Here is a 15,915-nt window from a genome sequence, read left to right on the forward strand (position 1 = left end):
CACAATGGGCATCAGTGAAATGATCCCTTTCTTTGGGCCATTGGTTCCCATACTTTTTGCAGTGGAAAATGACTGTTGGCAATGTGATGAGCAATGGGATGAAGTTCTTGATGACATTTGACACCCATGGACGTTTCATCCTTTTCAAAAGACATCATGAGCCAGCAACGCCATCGAACGTGATCACACGCCTTTGGAGAGCAGTGCAACCGCAGTTTTTGCTCTGGTGCACTGAATGGAACCACTAGGGACCTTTCAAAATCATTTGATAAAATTTGAATGTCATCCAAAGCAGCAAAGTGTGCTTATGCTTTTTCAATCCTTCTGTTTCACATCATCCTGTGGTGTTATCATGGAGGGCTGGGACATTGACACACACATGAATAATATGGGAAAGAGTCCCTCAAAGACCCGTCAGTTCAGCAGCACTCTAGGTGCCGACCCGTCCACCCCTCTCCCACTCTATCGCTACTCATGTTAAGTCCTTTAAAAACTTACCTGTGCAGAAATAAACTGTGACAAGATTCCAGGACTCCTGCAGGCTGGCTGTGCTGCTGTTCTTGCACTTACTAATTGGCAAGCAGAATTGGAGTGGTGTCAAGGGGTTGCCTGTCTGCAAGTGCCTAGGACTCTGCCACAGTTTGTCTCTGTACAGGCATATTTTTAAAGTCTTCAACAAATGTGGGCAGATGGCACCGAGAGTGTCACTAAACTTGTGGGTCGTAGAGAGACTCTTTGCTATTTTATCATACATTTGTCCTTGTTGCACCCCTCCATGATTGTGCCATAGGACGGCCCAGAAGAGAAGGGCTGCAAAAGCACAAGCACCCTCCCTGCATCAGATCAATTTCAGATTTTGTCGAATGGTTTTGAACGGTCCCTAGTGATTCTGATCTGCACACCACAGCAAAAAATGTGGTCGCACTGCACTCCAAAGGAGTGTGCTCATGTTCAGTGAGATTGCTCCCTCACCATCTGTTAGAGAAGGGTTGAATAATCCGGGAGGGTGTCAGCAGTGTCAGAGGTCATCAAGAATGCCATGCTGTTGCTCATCACACTGCCAGCTGTCATTCACGACTGTGAAATGTGTGGGAATGAACATCCCAGGGAAAGGGGTGATTTCCTTGATGCATTTTATGTCAACTCCAAGTCCTTCTTTGTCGATTCTGAGCAGCAGTATGTCTGGAATATTTTCTGTGGCCACCCATAAGAAAACCACTTGATTTCAATGCTGGGCATTGCGGTTTAACCTCCATCGCAGATGTGTCAAAAGATGGGGTGAAATGTATATAAGAGGGATTGTATGGAAATTTGCTGCCATTGTGTCATCATTAACCCACCTTACATCTCGCATGAACTGATGAGCTCTGGCCTCCTTCCTCCCCCCCCCCCCCCCCCCCCCCCCACATGTGTCAGCATCTGCAATTTTTTTTTTTTTTTTTAAAAAAGCGTCACTAGCCCAAGGTTGATGTCACTGTGTGTCTTTCTTTTGCCCCATTACTGTGGGAGATTGTAAGCACTTCTGAGCCAAATTCAAAACTTTGACACCACAATGGCAGACAATTACAGCGTTTCAAGAAAAGTAATCTGGTAATTGTGTTGCCGAGTGTATATATGTTCGATTGCAAATTGACATACACGACAGAAAAATATGCCCAATGATAGATTGTGATTGTAAATAAATATACATGATTGGCTAACAGTCAAGTGGGCAATACAAGTTCCTACTGAACAGTGTTTTAAAAACAGCATTGGATTGAAATGTTTGAAAAAGGTGGCATCGTCATGAGACCAGAGAATTGGAATGCTGCACTTATTAACCTTGTGTGGTATTACAAAAGTAGGTGTTCAGATTATGTAGCAGAGTGTTTGCATTGTGTATTTTGATGGCAGGTACTTAGAGAATAAGGAAGTGTAGATGTGTGAAGGAATAAAGAGTGGATAAATAAGTAGAGAATGACATTAACAAAGGTAAAATGGAATGGGATGGAACAGAGTAGAATCAGCGATGTGTGACAACACTAGAAACTCCTGGATGGATAATATGTAAACGAAAAGAAAGGAACTACTCATCTATTGTATGGCTCATAGAAAACCACAGCTTAAACGGTACCGTACTAGCATTCAAGCTCTTGTTCTTTCTCTAGTAGAAGTACACACGTTCACACACACACACACACACACACACACACACACAACTACACAGACACCCGAAAGCATTGCCCATGATGACGGTGAGACTGACTGTTAATTACCAAAGCAACTGTCGAGGCAGGTAGAGGTGGGGAAGAGGTAAGGAAGGATGTACAAGGTGTGGAGGGGGTAGTCGGTTAGTGTGAGACAGCTCTTTCTACAGATAACTCAATAGCTGCACAACAAGATGAAATAAATTCAAATGGTAGAGCAGATGTGGTTTGATGCAGTTCTCCATTCATGTCACTTGTCAGCTATCCTCTTCATTTGAGCTTATGTGCTGCATCTACCATCACCAGCAATCTGCCTTAGATACTGCTATAAACCTGTTTCTTCAAATCTTTCATTTCCCCAACCATTCAGATATAGTGTGCAGCAACTACTAATATTGTAATGGGTTTGTAATATCTTACAGTTCTAATGCTTTAGACAACCCGAAGCAATGTGAAGTTGGATTGTGAAATTCACACCTCTCTCACATCAGTTGACTTACTTGATCTGCACAGCCGATCGTCTTCTCTGGATTGCCGGCTCTGTCAATCTCCAGAACCTTCTTCTCTGAAGAATAATATTGGTTAAAGAAATTTATAAGACTCTCTCTCTACTTTTGAAATAATTTAGTACTCGAAGAATACATTTAGTTCAGTCTTGGTATATTTGAGCTTCCACCAATAACATATTCACCATTTCTCGCATTAATATTAATATTCGAATGTATACAAGTCGACCGATTCGTCTTGCGTTAGACTCAATAAAATACATCTGCAATAAAACTGATTTAACAACCACATAATTTATGAACCTGCCTTGCCTGTAGAGAGCCCAATACGTGAAGTACTTAAAAATCTGTATTCAATTGTTAATTTTTCTTTAACAATAATCACAGTCGCTAAAACAGCAAAGAATACTTCATAATTACTCCTTGTTCTTTCACCATGGCTGCTGTGGCGCTAGTGGAAAACACTTGTCGGCGTCGTTCGACCGCCACGCTTACAGTCTTCTCATAACAAACTTCCAACCTGCTCACAGAAACAGGTGGTGCAGTAGATACGTTTCCACTCTCCCACTTATATTTAAAATATTGTGTGTTCAAGACGGTAGAAGGACGAATGGTTCTAGAATTTATGCGGAAATTCTCGAAGCACTACATATCCCTACCTTAGCTCAAACACGCGATATTTTATACATAATCATCATGTACGTTAATATCCCATATAATACTAATTCACATTTTCACCAGTGTACATTCTATTACTTTTAATAATCAAGAACAGCCTTTTATTCAATACTTAGCTCTTCTTTTTTTATTCCACTTTGTTAATAACAGCTTGAGCATTTCACCTAATGTTGGAGACAGTTCTTTTATATCTAGGAATCTTGCGGACAACATTTCTGATTTCCAGTCATAAACTCCAGGTATCGTAAACACTTGATTATTTCATCCTTTATTCTAATTCTTTGTGCTAGTTTTTCTTTAGCACATACTAGTTTCATTATTCACAGTAGTTTGTAATCTGGAGGATCTCTGGGCAAATAAAAGTATTCTTTCTGACACTCATAACACATAATAATGCTAGTGGTATGCATAGCATAATAATGCTATGGTACCTTGTTTCCAGACAAGCTGTTCAACATCTCAACTAGAATCCAAACTTACCAGAATAATTCCTATAAAATGTGTGACTTCTGTCACAATAACTGTCCTTTTCGCTTAGGATCAGTACCTATACCTTACATGTCGATTGACCCTACCTTCTTCCCGATGTTAGCTTGAGATCTTCCCAGATGTGCTGTTTGTATTTCTAATACTCAATAAGTGTGAGTTGCCGTTTAAAGTTCTCATCAGGCTCCTTCAGGTTAACTCAATGAACAGTTTCAAACAGAAGGAAATTTGTTCCCATTGGTTCAAATGGTTCAAATGGCTCTGGGCACTATGGGACTTAACATCTGAGGTCATCAGTCCCCTAGAACTTAGAACTACTTAAACCTAACTAACCTAAGGACATCACACACATCCATGCCCGAGGCAGGATTCGAACCTGCGACCGTAACAGTCGCGCAATTTGTTCCCGTTGTGGAGAAGTACTGCTTTCAGACTGCTTTGCCAGATGCTGTGAATGAGAGCCACTCATTTACAATAACATAGTTAAGAGTCTCCATAATGGACTTGATGTCATTGCAAAAAGTCATGTCACCTTCTTTGGACAAATATTCAGGGGGGGGGGGGGGGGGGGGGGGGGGGGGGGGCGAACAGTATGGCAGTCACAGTAAACTTTCGGTTGAAAAGAAGATTCCATCCATTAATTGACAGTCTAAAAGCTCAGACTGTTGATTTGCTTTGGACAAATTTACATCATGAACAATATAGTTGGAATCCCTTTGAGATAAAAAGTGTGGTTTATTTTATCCACAGTGGTCTTCAGATGTTTGCCAGCGTGCATATCTTCTTGACTTACTGTCACATCCTTAGGAGGGACTGCTGTCATCAATACATTACCAAGTCCACGAAGAACACTAGGCCTTCCAATAAGCTGCTGCTTATTAAATTGCCCAGTAAGGTCAATGTTAATTGCTTTCAGTGACCTATTCACAGGAACATACCACCTAAGGCGACAATGATGATAACGGCAACAAGGCATTGCAGAGTTAAGTTAACAAGGAGGACCGTGCTGTTAACGTCGCTTGCTTAGCACTGTGTTTCACTGGGTGTTGACTTGCAACGTTCACTTAGTGTTAATGTACCGCTGCAAAGCCTCATCTCCATTATTATCATCGTCGCCTTAGGTGGTATGTCCCTGTGTATAGGTCATTGAAAGCAATTAACATTGACCTTACTGGACAATTTAATAAGCAGCAGCTTATTGGAGAGCCTAGCATTTTTCATGGACTTAAAAAGCAGTCCACATGTGATGTATCAGCAGTGCTTAGAGGCAGTACATGGTTGACCTTGGCTGTTGTATGGGGCGCTCATGCAGACTACGGTGGCCTTGAAGCTTTTCCTGGTGCAAGCATTTTGGCTTGGAAGAATTGAAGTATAGCGGAGAGTGCAGGACTGCTAGCAAAGATTCCCTATGGTACCTTGTTTCCAGACAAGCTGTTCAACATCTCAACTAGAAGAAAGAAGCTGCTTAATCCTGACGAATATTTGTTTATTCGGGCCAAAGTAGGCATGGCAATCGTAAGATTAAGATCGTAGGTGACTGTATGCCTTATAGTAGATAGTAAATCAGAATATTGCATAGTTTTCCTTGTTTTTGATTGTGAGACAAAAGTAACAGTGTATTATGTAGGTCTGTTGCTTCCCTCAGAATCATAGGAATAGCAGAGGACATTTGAAGTGATCCTTTTAAGCAGCCAGTCATGAGCATGGAAAATGATTAACAGCATATGTGGGGACCAAATTCCTGCACTGGTCACCAACATTAGTTCATAGCTCTTCTTTACAAGAGGATGGCGTTTCTGTTTTTGCTATTTCAGAGTTAACATTTCACACATATATAAAAAAAGAACTTTGCTCTATTTCCACAAGTATGATGCATTTATTCTTCTGAATTAACAAAAACCACAAACCTTTGTGAACTTAGAACACCTAGCAGTCACTTCCAGTGGTTGATAGAACTCTCGGTTCTGAGATGCAAGCGGCAACAAACCTAATTCTTCATATTCAGGCATGACTTTTCGGCAGTGCTGGCAAACCACTTTTATTTCTGGCTGTAGATTTCTGAATTGAGATTCGTGTGATAATTTGTTATACATATTTTGGTTATTTTTCAACACTTAAATCTGCAGGATATTTAATTTAAGCCACAGAAGAATAATCAATATGCAGCATTTTCAAAGATTCTCATAAATTGAGGATAGTGTTTTACAAGAAAACTGAGTCCAATAGCCAGCAACTTATTTAATTTTTTAATTCAGGATTCAGGATTTATGTAGAACACCTTTCACGTCATCTGTAATAGAAATAATGTTGACATGTATTATCAAAAACTATCTCCAAATCTACAAATGCTATGTTCATTTCCTTGTGCAGTGGAATCTCTTTTATCCGCACTATGTCGGCACTGTAGTTCAGCCGGATCATCAGAAGTCTAGATAATCCATGAATACAGAAAAATTAGAATGACTAGTTAAATGTTATAAACATAAACATTATATTCATTTTCAAGTAACTCACAAATTATACATTATTTCCACATACATTTTGAACAGATATACATAGTGTGTTTTGCACACTGAAGTAATCAGTAAATTTCTTTCGAGTGAGATTCATATTTCGATTATATGCAGCATGATCACACAGGTATTTCACCAACATCAGTTCAGCCAAAGTTGTTTCTGCCTGGCATTCCAAATAAATCACTGTTTTGTACAGCTGTGTTGTTGCCTCTGTATATGTCCTAATATCTTCATCAGCTAATCCATCTACATTATCATCATTGTCAGCAGATGAACAAATGGTGATGATTTCTTCACCAAAAATCCTACTGTGCCAATGTGCTTGTCGTTTCACAGCTAGTCATTTATGTCCTTAACACCTATCTCTGAGATACTGAAATTTTACTAATGCTTCAATGAACATTGTCACTGGTATCTTTATTCATTGTGCAAACTACATCAGTGAACTTGTAAATGACTGATCATGGATTATGCTTTTAATTTAACACTGTAAAAATTCCAAGATCAAATTAAGCAGTGATGTTTTTCAACAATTCTTCTTTGTCCATCCCGTACAGTACATCTTTTTGTCCATGGACTACCACCTTCTTATTCTTCGATGTTGTTCTACATTTGCAACAAACGTGGACAAAGCAGTACTATACAACTTAATGTTAACCTGTCAACTGACACAGTTCCAAGGTCTGTGTATTGTGGTTTCGCTGTATTTAAATTTAATTATGATGATGATGATGGTCATCATCATCATCATCATCATCGGTTGTTGTCATTATTATTTCCAGAGTATTGAATACTGAGCAGTTACTGTACTACCAAGATTTAGATTAGTGAGATCCTGGTAAATGAGGTTCCACTACATTTTCTTAAGCTTTTACATTCTGTAATGTTGACACAGGGCGTCTCCATGTACTCATTATTTAAACTGCTGCTGTCCAGGCTGTGAGCACGAGTCTCTTTGTGGAAACAATGAGTCCATTGACCAATAATTAGGGTATGCATTAAAACAAAAAGTGCACTTTCATTCAAATATATTTACATAAGTATTACAATACAAAACTTTTCATTGTGGGATATTTTTTGCATCTCTACAATGTGGACTGTTTCCATCGTTATTTCACCCAAATTGTTCACAAATGAATCACTGTCATAATCAGAATCATTGTCATTTGTGTTTTCACATATACATTCCTCTAAGAGCTCTAGAGTTTCTTTCTCTAAGGACTGTGCATGAAGAACTAACCATTTCACACATGGTAATTTGAACATAACAATTACAACCTTTGTCTCAACACATCTGCTACAGTTCTACTCTGAGTTAACACAGGCCTACCTAGATGGCAGTACTATGCAGCATAGTTCAGTCAGATTCAAGAGTGGAGCATGTGAGAGCTGCAAAAAAAAAAAATCATGTCGAATGAGGCTTGACATCTGAGTGAAAAACAAAATTCACATGTCAAGTGCCATTTGCTGTTGAAGTGTAAATGGTTATCTGCCTTCTGTTATTAGCTACATGCTAAAATTGCTTCTCAAAAGCCTCTAGTTCTCCCAAAACTGGTTTGATGTTCTCCTAATCTACTTTCAGTCTTTCCTTCTGTTCTTCAGTAAAGAACTTTGGTGAGTATTTTTGATACATATGATACTAGAATGATTGTGTGTGTGGTTACTTTTTAATCCACCCATTCATGCTTTCGTTGCAGTGTTACTACATTATTTTCAAAAACTGATGGAATTTCTGTAGTTTCATAAACAACATTCATGAGCTTGTGTAGATTTGTTCCACTATTTAGCTTAATTCCTGCAAGAATTTCTCTAATCAATACTTGCACATTTGTACCTTCTGAGTTCGTGCAAAACTTTTTGATATTTCAGGATAACAAGTGTCTCCTATCATCTTCTTACACTGTCTCATCACTCCTTCTGGACAAACTATAAAACTTTTCCAAGTATTGCTTCCATCTTCTCATCTCATTTTCTGCTTCCATTAACCGAGTACTTTTTCCATATGCAATTAAAATGCTCCATGTTCTGAGCTTCCTAAAGTGGTTGTTTAATAATCAGTGTGCAGCATTTGTACAGTGTCTACAGGATGATTTTTTCCCACTATTTACAAACTAGGGATTGATTGATGAGAGGATACAGAACAAAAAAGGTCTAATGAACTCGTGTACGCAAATGGATGGTTTCCGTGCTAGAGACCCTTTATTCAATCATACACTGTTACGGAGGCTGGAGTCTAATATGTGCTATACCATGCAGCCATAGCTACAGTATGTGTTGTAAATAGTTTGCATGTGCCTGAACACACACATGTACGCCGTAGCGTTTCCGTCTCACACGTTCAAATTGGCGAGGCTGCATCCGATCAGTGTCAAAGGCAGCATGAATACACTGCTCAAATGTCTCCACATCTGAAATGTGCTGTGCATACACAATACTTTTGAGATGGCCCCATAACCAGAAATTGCACAGGTTGAAATCTGGTGAATGAACAGGCCATGCAACTGGACCCTATCACTCTATCCATCGACCAGGGAAGACACATTTGAGATGTGTCCAGATGTTAATGGCAAAGTGAGCTGGATTGCCATCATGTAGCAGCCACATAACCCTTTGAATCATCAATGGCACTTCTTCCAACAGGGGAGGCAAAGTCACCTACAAGAAACGCCTATAGTTCCAGTGATCTGCAAGGAAGATTGCTCCCAAAATACGGTTGCTAACCATCCCAGTCCACACATTCCGGCTGCGCCAATGATGGTAATTCACTGTCACCATATCATGGGTGTTCTGCATACTATTCCACATATTACTGTTATCTGTGAATAGGATGGATGACACAAGTCATGGTTCCCTGTTGAAAAAACCAGTAACAAAACTGCTCTCGATGTGGAAAATCTGTCGCTAGTAAGCACTGCACATGCTGTAGGTGATAAGGGTAGTAACAATTGTCGTGGAAATGTTCCACATGGTCACCTGGCTTACCCTGCACTGGCAGGCCAACTGCCTGGTACTGACACGGCAGTTGCCTTCCACAGTATTAATCACATTTTCCTCCAAGACTGGTGTCCAAACATTTCTGATATGTCCGTCATGATTTCCCACTTTCTTAAATGATCCTGTGTCAGACAAACGGCGAAACACTGTTGCAAACATTGTATGCCATGGTTGTTGTCGCCAGGGGTAGATCTTGTGATACAACCTTGCTGCCCATCGCCCATTGCCACTTGCCTTTCCATAAGTAAACATCATGTCGGCAAGCTCTCGATTCAAATATGGAACACTGTATCACATCCTCTACAAAGTGAGTCAGCAAGAAAACCGAATCGGATGCAACATTACCAATTATGATGGCAGGAGAGGGTTGTAGGGCATGACATATGAGGAACAGTACCACCCTCTATGAGGAACCCATGCATACTGGAACTGTATTCACATGTTACAGTGCATATTAGACGGCAGTCTCTGTAACAAAGTATGACTGAATAAATGGTCTCTATCATGGAAACTATGCATTTGCCTACATAAGTTCGTTAGACCTTTTTTGTTCTGTATCCTCTCATTGATCTATTCCTAGAGTCTGTACATGGTAGAAACAATCTTCCTGTTCAGTACAAGTACATTGCATGGGAAAATAAGTAAATGAACGTATAGAAAAAACGCATTTCATACTGTTTTAAAATTGCAGAGTCCCTTCACTATTGTTTAAGTTTGAGGAGAGAATGGATATTTTGTATTTAAAATATTCTTTATTGTATTTAGTGATTGGATGTGTTTCTATTTGTGTGAAAAATTGTGTGTTTGTCGTGTATTTAAATTTCTGATTAATTTTTCTGACTTGCTTATGAATGCTGAATCCCTATTACAGGTTTCACATTGTTATCCTGAAGTACTTGCTAAATATCCCCAGCAACTGATAGATATCTTACAAACACATCAAACTGTTCTTGACAGTGACTTCCGAATGGTTAGTACAAGGTTATTGTATCTGTTATTTTAATCACTTTGTAAAAATTTCTGAGAGTTTCATTGTTCTGAATCTTTGTTTTTACAGACATTGTGTCGAGCACTTATTTTGCTGCGCAACAAAAATTTGTTAGCACCAACAGACCTGCTTTCTCTCTTCTTCCAGTTGTTACGTTGTCAAGATAAACCACTGAGAAAATTTTTAGAAACACATATAATCACAGACATTAAGAACCAAAATTCCAAGCACAAGAATGCACGGTTGAACACGGTAACTTGATAAAAATATTTCTATATGTATATATTATGGACATATCATACATGTAAGCCATTATTCAGTAGATTGAATCAAATTGAAATAATAGCTACTATTTGTATTGTACTTATTGCTAACTGTTCTATCCAAAAATTGTTTCTTATTTATTTTATTCACTTTGTTAATGCTGTGTAATGCCCCTACTTACTGTATAGAATTTGACTATGAAGACTACGAATTTTGTGAGCTACATGCTACTGGATATACTTCTCCCAGTGATGTCTGACCTTAATGAAGATAAGCTAATATTATAAAATAGGTTATAAAGAACTACCAGCATTCTAGAGTGTTACTTGCTGAAGATGATTACTCTCACCAATGCAGTAGTAAAATGATTTGTGTTAGTCCCCAGGTTTTCTCAGCAATTTGACTTTTCTTGCACAGTAATGTGATGATGTGACTCATTACCCTCATCGAGTCCTACCTGATACTGTCTCAGGTGATGAAGGTGACAAGCCAAATCATCAAAATGCTTTGCAGACAAGACAATGATATTTGGAAACAAGTCAAGAATGTCGTATTGTTCATACTTACCACCAAATCTGTTATGATATATTTAGTCACAGGCGTCTTCTAAATATTGTTTCAAGCAGCTTATGAATTTCCAGCTGGAGCGATTTTTTTTTTTTTTTCTGAATTATTAAAAAATACAGCATTGCTAAGGGCCACTGGGAAATTTCATTTAAAAAATGGAATTGTAACAGTTGCAGTTCCATTATTCATTTATTTTATTTTTAATGCTACAGTTCAATTTTAAGTTATAAACAAAGTAAAAAGAAGATTTTTCACAGTATGATGCAGTGTGCATGTGTACAGTTCAGTTTCAAGTTACAAATAAAGTAAAAAGAAGATTTTTCACAGCATACTGCAGTGTGCATGTGTACCAATCAGTTGCTGAAAATAGAACAGCTGGCATGAAACTTATGCACACATGAAAACTGGATATTGTATCTCTGCCCTTCTGAATTGATTAATGAGTTCCTTTGCTGATGGAGAGAGGCACCAAGTTTAAGGGTAACAGAGTGAACTGAAAGCAACTCTGAATCCCAGATGGAGGCCAAGGAAAGGTAGCGTACTGTAACAACTAAGATTTAAATTTCAGAAAATTAGTGATGTGATACAGCCAGTGGCTTACTGCACTTCTGTACCGGATTCCAGTATGCATACTTGTAAATTCTGGTGCGCATCAGTAGCCCTTAGAAACATATCGATTGTGATTTGAATGAAATTTCTTTTTAGTCAGATGTACTTTGTATAATTCATGGTGATGTGAAACAGCAAGTCTCACATTCAAAATACTCAAGTACGTAGCAAATGTGCAGAAAGTGTCTTGAGGGAGAAACATAAAAAAAGGTTGGGCTGATTTTTTTGTCTGCTTGCTATTTATGTTGTAATTTTATCTGTGCAACTTCTGATAAACAAAAAATTTGCTGTTTCTTTTTTATCCTTGTAAATTATATGTTGTTATTAACTTGACATTGCTTTTCTTTAAGCTTTCATTTGAGTATATTATGTACTGGCATTGTTAGTCCTGTGGCAGGAAAAGCAGCTGAATGCCTTATATTTTAATGCATTACGTGGCAGCCTGATATGTGTTTAAAATATAGTCTGTATTGTAATTTTTCAGACTTTGCAGAACTTCATGTATAGTATGCTGAAGGATACTAATTCCAAAGCAGCCAAAATGTCAGTGGTATGTCTTGTAAAATAATATATTTTTAATAATATCTACTTCACTGCAATAGTGAATACTAGAACTAGGTGTAAAGTGTTGTTAATTGCTCTGAAATACAGTCACACTAAGAACCTAATAGTCCTCATATAATTTGTTTCGCAAATAAAATATTTATTTTTACTTTTGCAGTATTAAATGTATCATTGTGATAAAGAGCTGCAACTGGATAAGGGTTATTGTGCATAGAAAGATGTAGTTGTGAACCATATTGTCGACCTCTGATCTGCCTGGTTGAGGTTGTTTGCTGCAACAACATTCTCTTTACAATATGTATATAATGAAAATCATCAGATAGGCGCAATTAATTTTTTTTATTTAATATTTGTTATGGGTACACTATTTAGACATTAACAGTTAAAAGAAAAATGGGATTTTCTTTAACTTAGACATGAACATATTTCAACTAAACGTTGTTTCTTCACTATCAGGTAAACAAAAACAACCTTAATTTCTAAATATTGAAAAAAAAAAAAAAAATCAGGACAACTCAATTCCCTTCGAGATATAAATGATTCCTTAAGTAAAGTGGTGATTGCACTTTGTCTGAGTTTTGTGGCCAAATTTTAAAACTGATCACTAAAATAAGTTGTGTCTGACATCAAAGCACTGCTTTATCATTCTTAATTAGAAGACTAATAGTGCTTGTTTAGAGTGGAACCCTAAGATTGCTAAGTTGTGAATGCAATTGTTCTCTATGTTGATTATACTTTGGGCAGGTGAAGATTAAATTGTTAATGTCCTCCACATTTCCTTAGTTTTTGCAGTCACAGGTATCAGAATTCCTAAGCTATAGACGAAATAAATGGGAAGGAAAGCTGCCATGATTAAATTTCATTCTTTTGAGTGTAGAAATAGCTCCACAGTGTACAGTAATGTGGGGCTGTATCCAACGATAATATTCTCCTTTATTAACAGATGATGGTTCCCATTCCTCATGGCATCTGACTTTCGTGTTAACTTGATATGTAAATTCAGTGAAAAGTAACTGGATATCTAAGAAGGGTCAAAATATGGCAGCTCCTTTAGATAACTGGTCTACAATTTTGTTATACAAAATGCCTGTGTAAACTTTAAACCAAAGTAGATAATTGTATTTATTTCTTCGAGAACATTTTGTTATTTCTTGAGCTGTGTCAATAACTAGTTTACTGCTGTGCTCTATGGCACTAAAAATGCTTTTAAAATCATAAATAATCAATATGCTTTCTTCATTTTGAATTGAAGAGCCTGTAATGACCATCGTGGTTGGTACTGGATCCACTCTTGGAACATATATAAAAATTAAAGGATTTAAAGTGATACAGCTTTCAGATTGCCTCTTTGAACAGAGCTCTGTATCACTTATCACTTGTTTCATGTCTGGCAGTGACTTTTTTAATGTGAAAAATGAAGTTACGTGTGGTTCGAAGTCCACATTAAATTTTAGGTCATCTTATAACTGACTTAGAACTAACTTAATAGATCCATGGAAAATCAGGGCATATGTTGCGAAGTACTGCAGTGTTCAAACAAACCATTGCATTGAGAAGTGGTTCACTTTGAAATATTGGTTGTAGAGTACTCATGTTCTCACAGTTGAACGTGTTTGTTAAATCATGAATCCACTCAGAGAAGACAAAATTACCAGTTCATGCCAAATTGAATATAAAAACAAAATATCAAGAGCACACTAGAGATTATAAGAGTAATGTTTCTGGTTTTAAAACCTGAGAACCACAAAGCAGAATGTATAGCGCAAGCAGTGAAAAATCCTGCACGTAATACCAAAGTGACTAGTGATGAATGTTCTTGAAGAAATGGAAATACGTATGCACACATTTAATCAACCACAGAAGATATTAGATGAATAAGGCGACTAAACATAAAAGATATGTAGAAAATTTTATTGAAATATTAAATTGCGATAATGAGCAAATTAAGACATAGCAAAAACATTTCATAATGAAAGACAAAAGTAGCAGCAAAGATTAAACGATTAATGAACTAAATTCATAAACTATATAAAGCAACTTTCTAACCAAACAGCATCATTGGTGCAACAAGAAATAGTGTCAGAAGTTCGTTAAAATATAAATATAAACTAAAATACATTGGAAAATCCGCTAATGTGAAAAAGGACCAACAAGTTTCACAAATTTGCTAAAATTCAAACATAGATCACAAAATCATAGACAGCAATTTAATAAGTGAATACTCACTAATGTGATACAGAAGTGAAGAGTAACTAGACATAAATACCTACATATACAACATTATATAGCCATAAAATGTAAATAAAAACAATTTAAGAAAATCATGATAAAATACTGTGTGTTATTTGCACATACATTGACAATGGCAATTATAGCTGAAGTAGCCCTATTGAGAAAGAAATTCGGTTGAAGCTGTGGACTTTCACACTCACACACACACACACACACACACACACACACACACACACACACACACAATATTTACTCTAGTAGAATACTGATTTTGTAACAAAATGACAGCTGTTTTTTCAGCAGCATGCTAAGTGTTAGCTACAACTAATGATCTGTTACTGAAGTGAGAATCTGAGTTGGATTAAGTGGTGTATGTGTGTATAGTGTATTAATTTGCATATTTTTGTTTAAGGACATTATGATAGAACTGTACAAGAAAAATGTGTGGAATGATGCAAAAACAGTCAATGTGATTGCAACGGCGTGCTTTTCAAAATTTGTGAAGGTAATGTCTTATTTGCTAATCAGTATTAAATTATTTCTTGTAATTAGATTGCATGTAAAGATTGTTTTTATCTTTTAGGTTATGGTAGCAGCACTAAAGTTTTTTCTTGGAACTGATCCAGCAGAAGAGAAGTCCGATGATAGTGACTCTGACGTAAGTAAATGTTATTCAGTTTGGCAGATATGTTTATACACTCCTGGAAATGGAAAAAAGAACACATTGACACCGGTGTGTCAGACCCACCATACTTGCTCCGGACACTGCGAGAGGGCTGTACAAGCAATGATCACCAGCACGGCACAGCGGACACACCAGGAACCGCGGTGTTGGCCATCGAATGGCGCTAGCTGCGCAGCATTTGTGCACCGCCGCCGTCAGTGTCAGCCAGTTTGCCGTGGCATACGAAGCTCCATCGCAGTCTTTAACACTGGTAGCATGCCGCGACAGCGTGGACGTGAACCGTATGTGCAGTTGACGGACTTTGAGCGAGGGCGTATAGTGGCCATGCTGGAGGCCGGGTGGACGTACCGCCGAATTGCTCAACACGTGGGGCGTGAGGTCTCCACAGTACATCGATGTTGTCGCCAATGGTCGGCGGAAGGTGCACGTGCCCGTCGACCTGGGACCGGACCGCAGCGACGCACGGATGCACGCCAAGACCGTAGGATCCTACGCAGTGCCGTAGGGGACCGCACCGCCACTTCCCAGCAAATTAGGGACACTGTTGCTCATGGGGTATTGGCGAGGACCATTCGCAACCGTCTCCATGAAGCTGGGCTACGGTCCCGCACATCGTTAGGCCGTCTTCCGCTCACGTCCC

At 38.2% G+C, this 15,915-nt stretch overlaps 1 protein-coding gene across 2 annotated transcripts in view; it reads left to right on the forward strand.

Annotated features, from left to right (window-relative positions):
* LOC126482826 (protein SDA1 homolog) overlaps positions 1 to 15,915 on the forward strand; it is a 184,417-nt gene that overhangs the window by 52,115 nt on the left and 116,387 nt on the right. For both annotated transcript variants that reach the window (XM_050106567.1, XM_050106566.1), the window contains exons 4-8: positions 10,238 to 10,336; positions 10,424 to 10,606; positions 12,279 to 12,344; positions 15,003 to 15,095; positions 15,174 to 15,248. In XM_050106567.1, the coding sequence (XP_049962524.1) occupies positions 10,238 to 10,336; positions 10,424 to 10,606; positions 12,279 to 12,344; positions 15,003 to 15,095; positions 15,174 to 15,248 (516 nt within the window). The remainder of the gene's footprint in view (positions 1 to 10,237; positions 10,337 to 10,423; positions 10,607 to 12,278; positions 12,345 to 15,002; positions 15,096 to 15,173; positions 15,249 to 15,915) is intronic.

Source organism: Schistocerca serialis, chromosome 1 (genome assembly GCF_023864345.2).
Source record: "Schistocerca serialis cubense isolate TAMUIC-IGC-003099 chromosome 1, iqSchSeri2.2, whole genome shotgun sequence".
Classification (NCBI taxonomy): Eukaryota; Metazoa; Arthropoda; class Insecta; order Orthoptera; family Acrididae; genus Schistocerca; species Schistocerca serialis.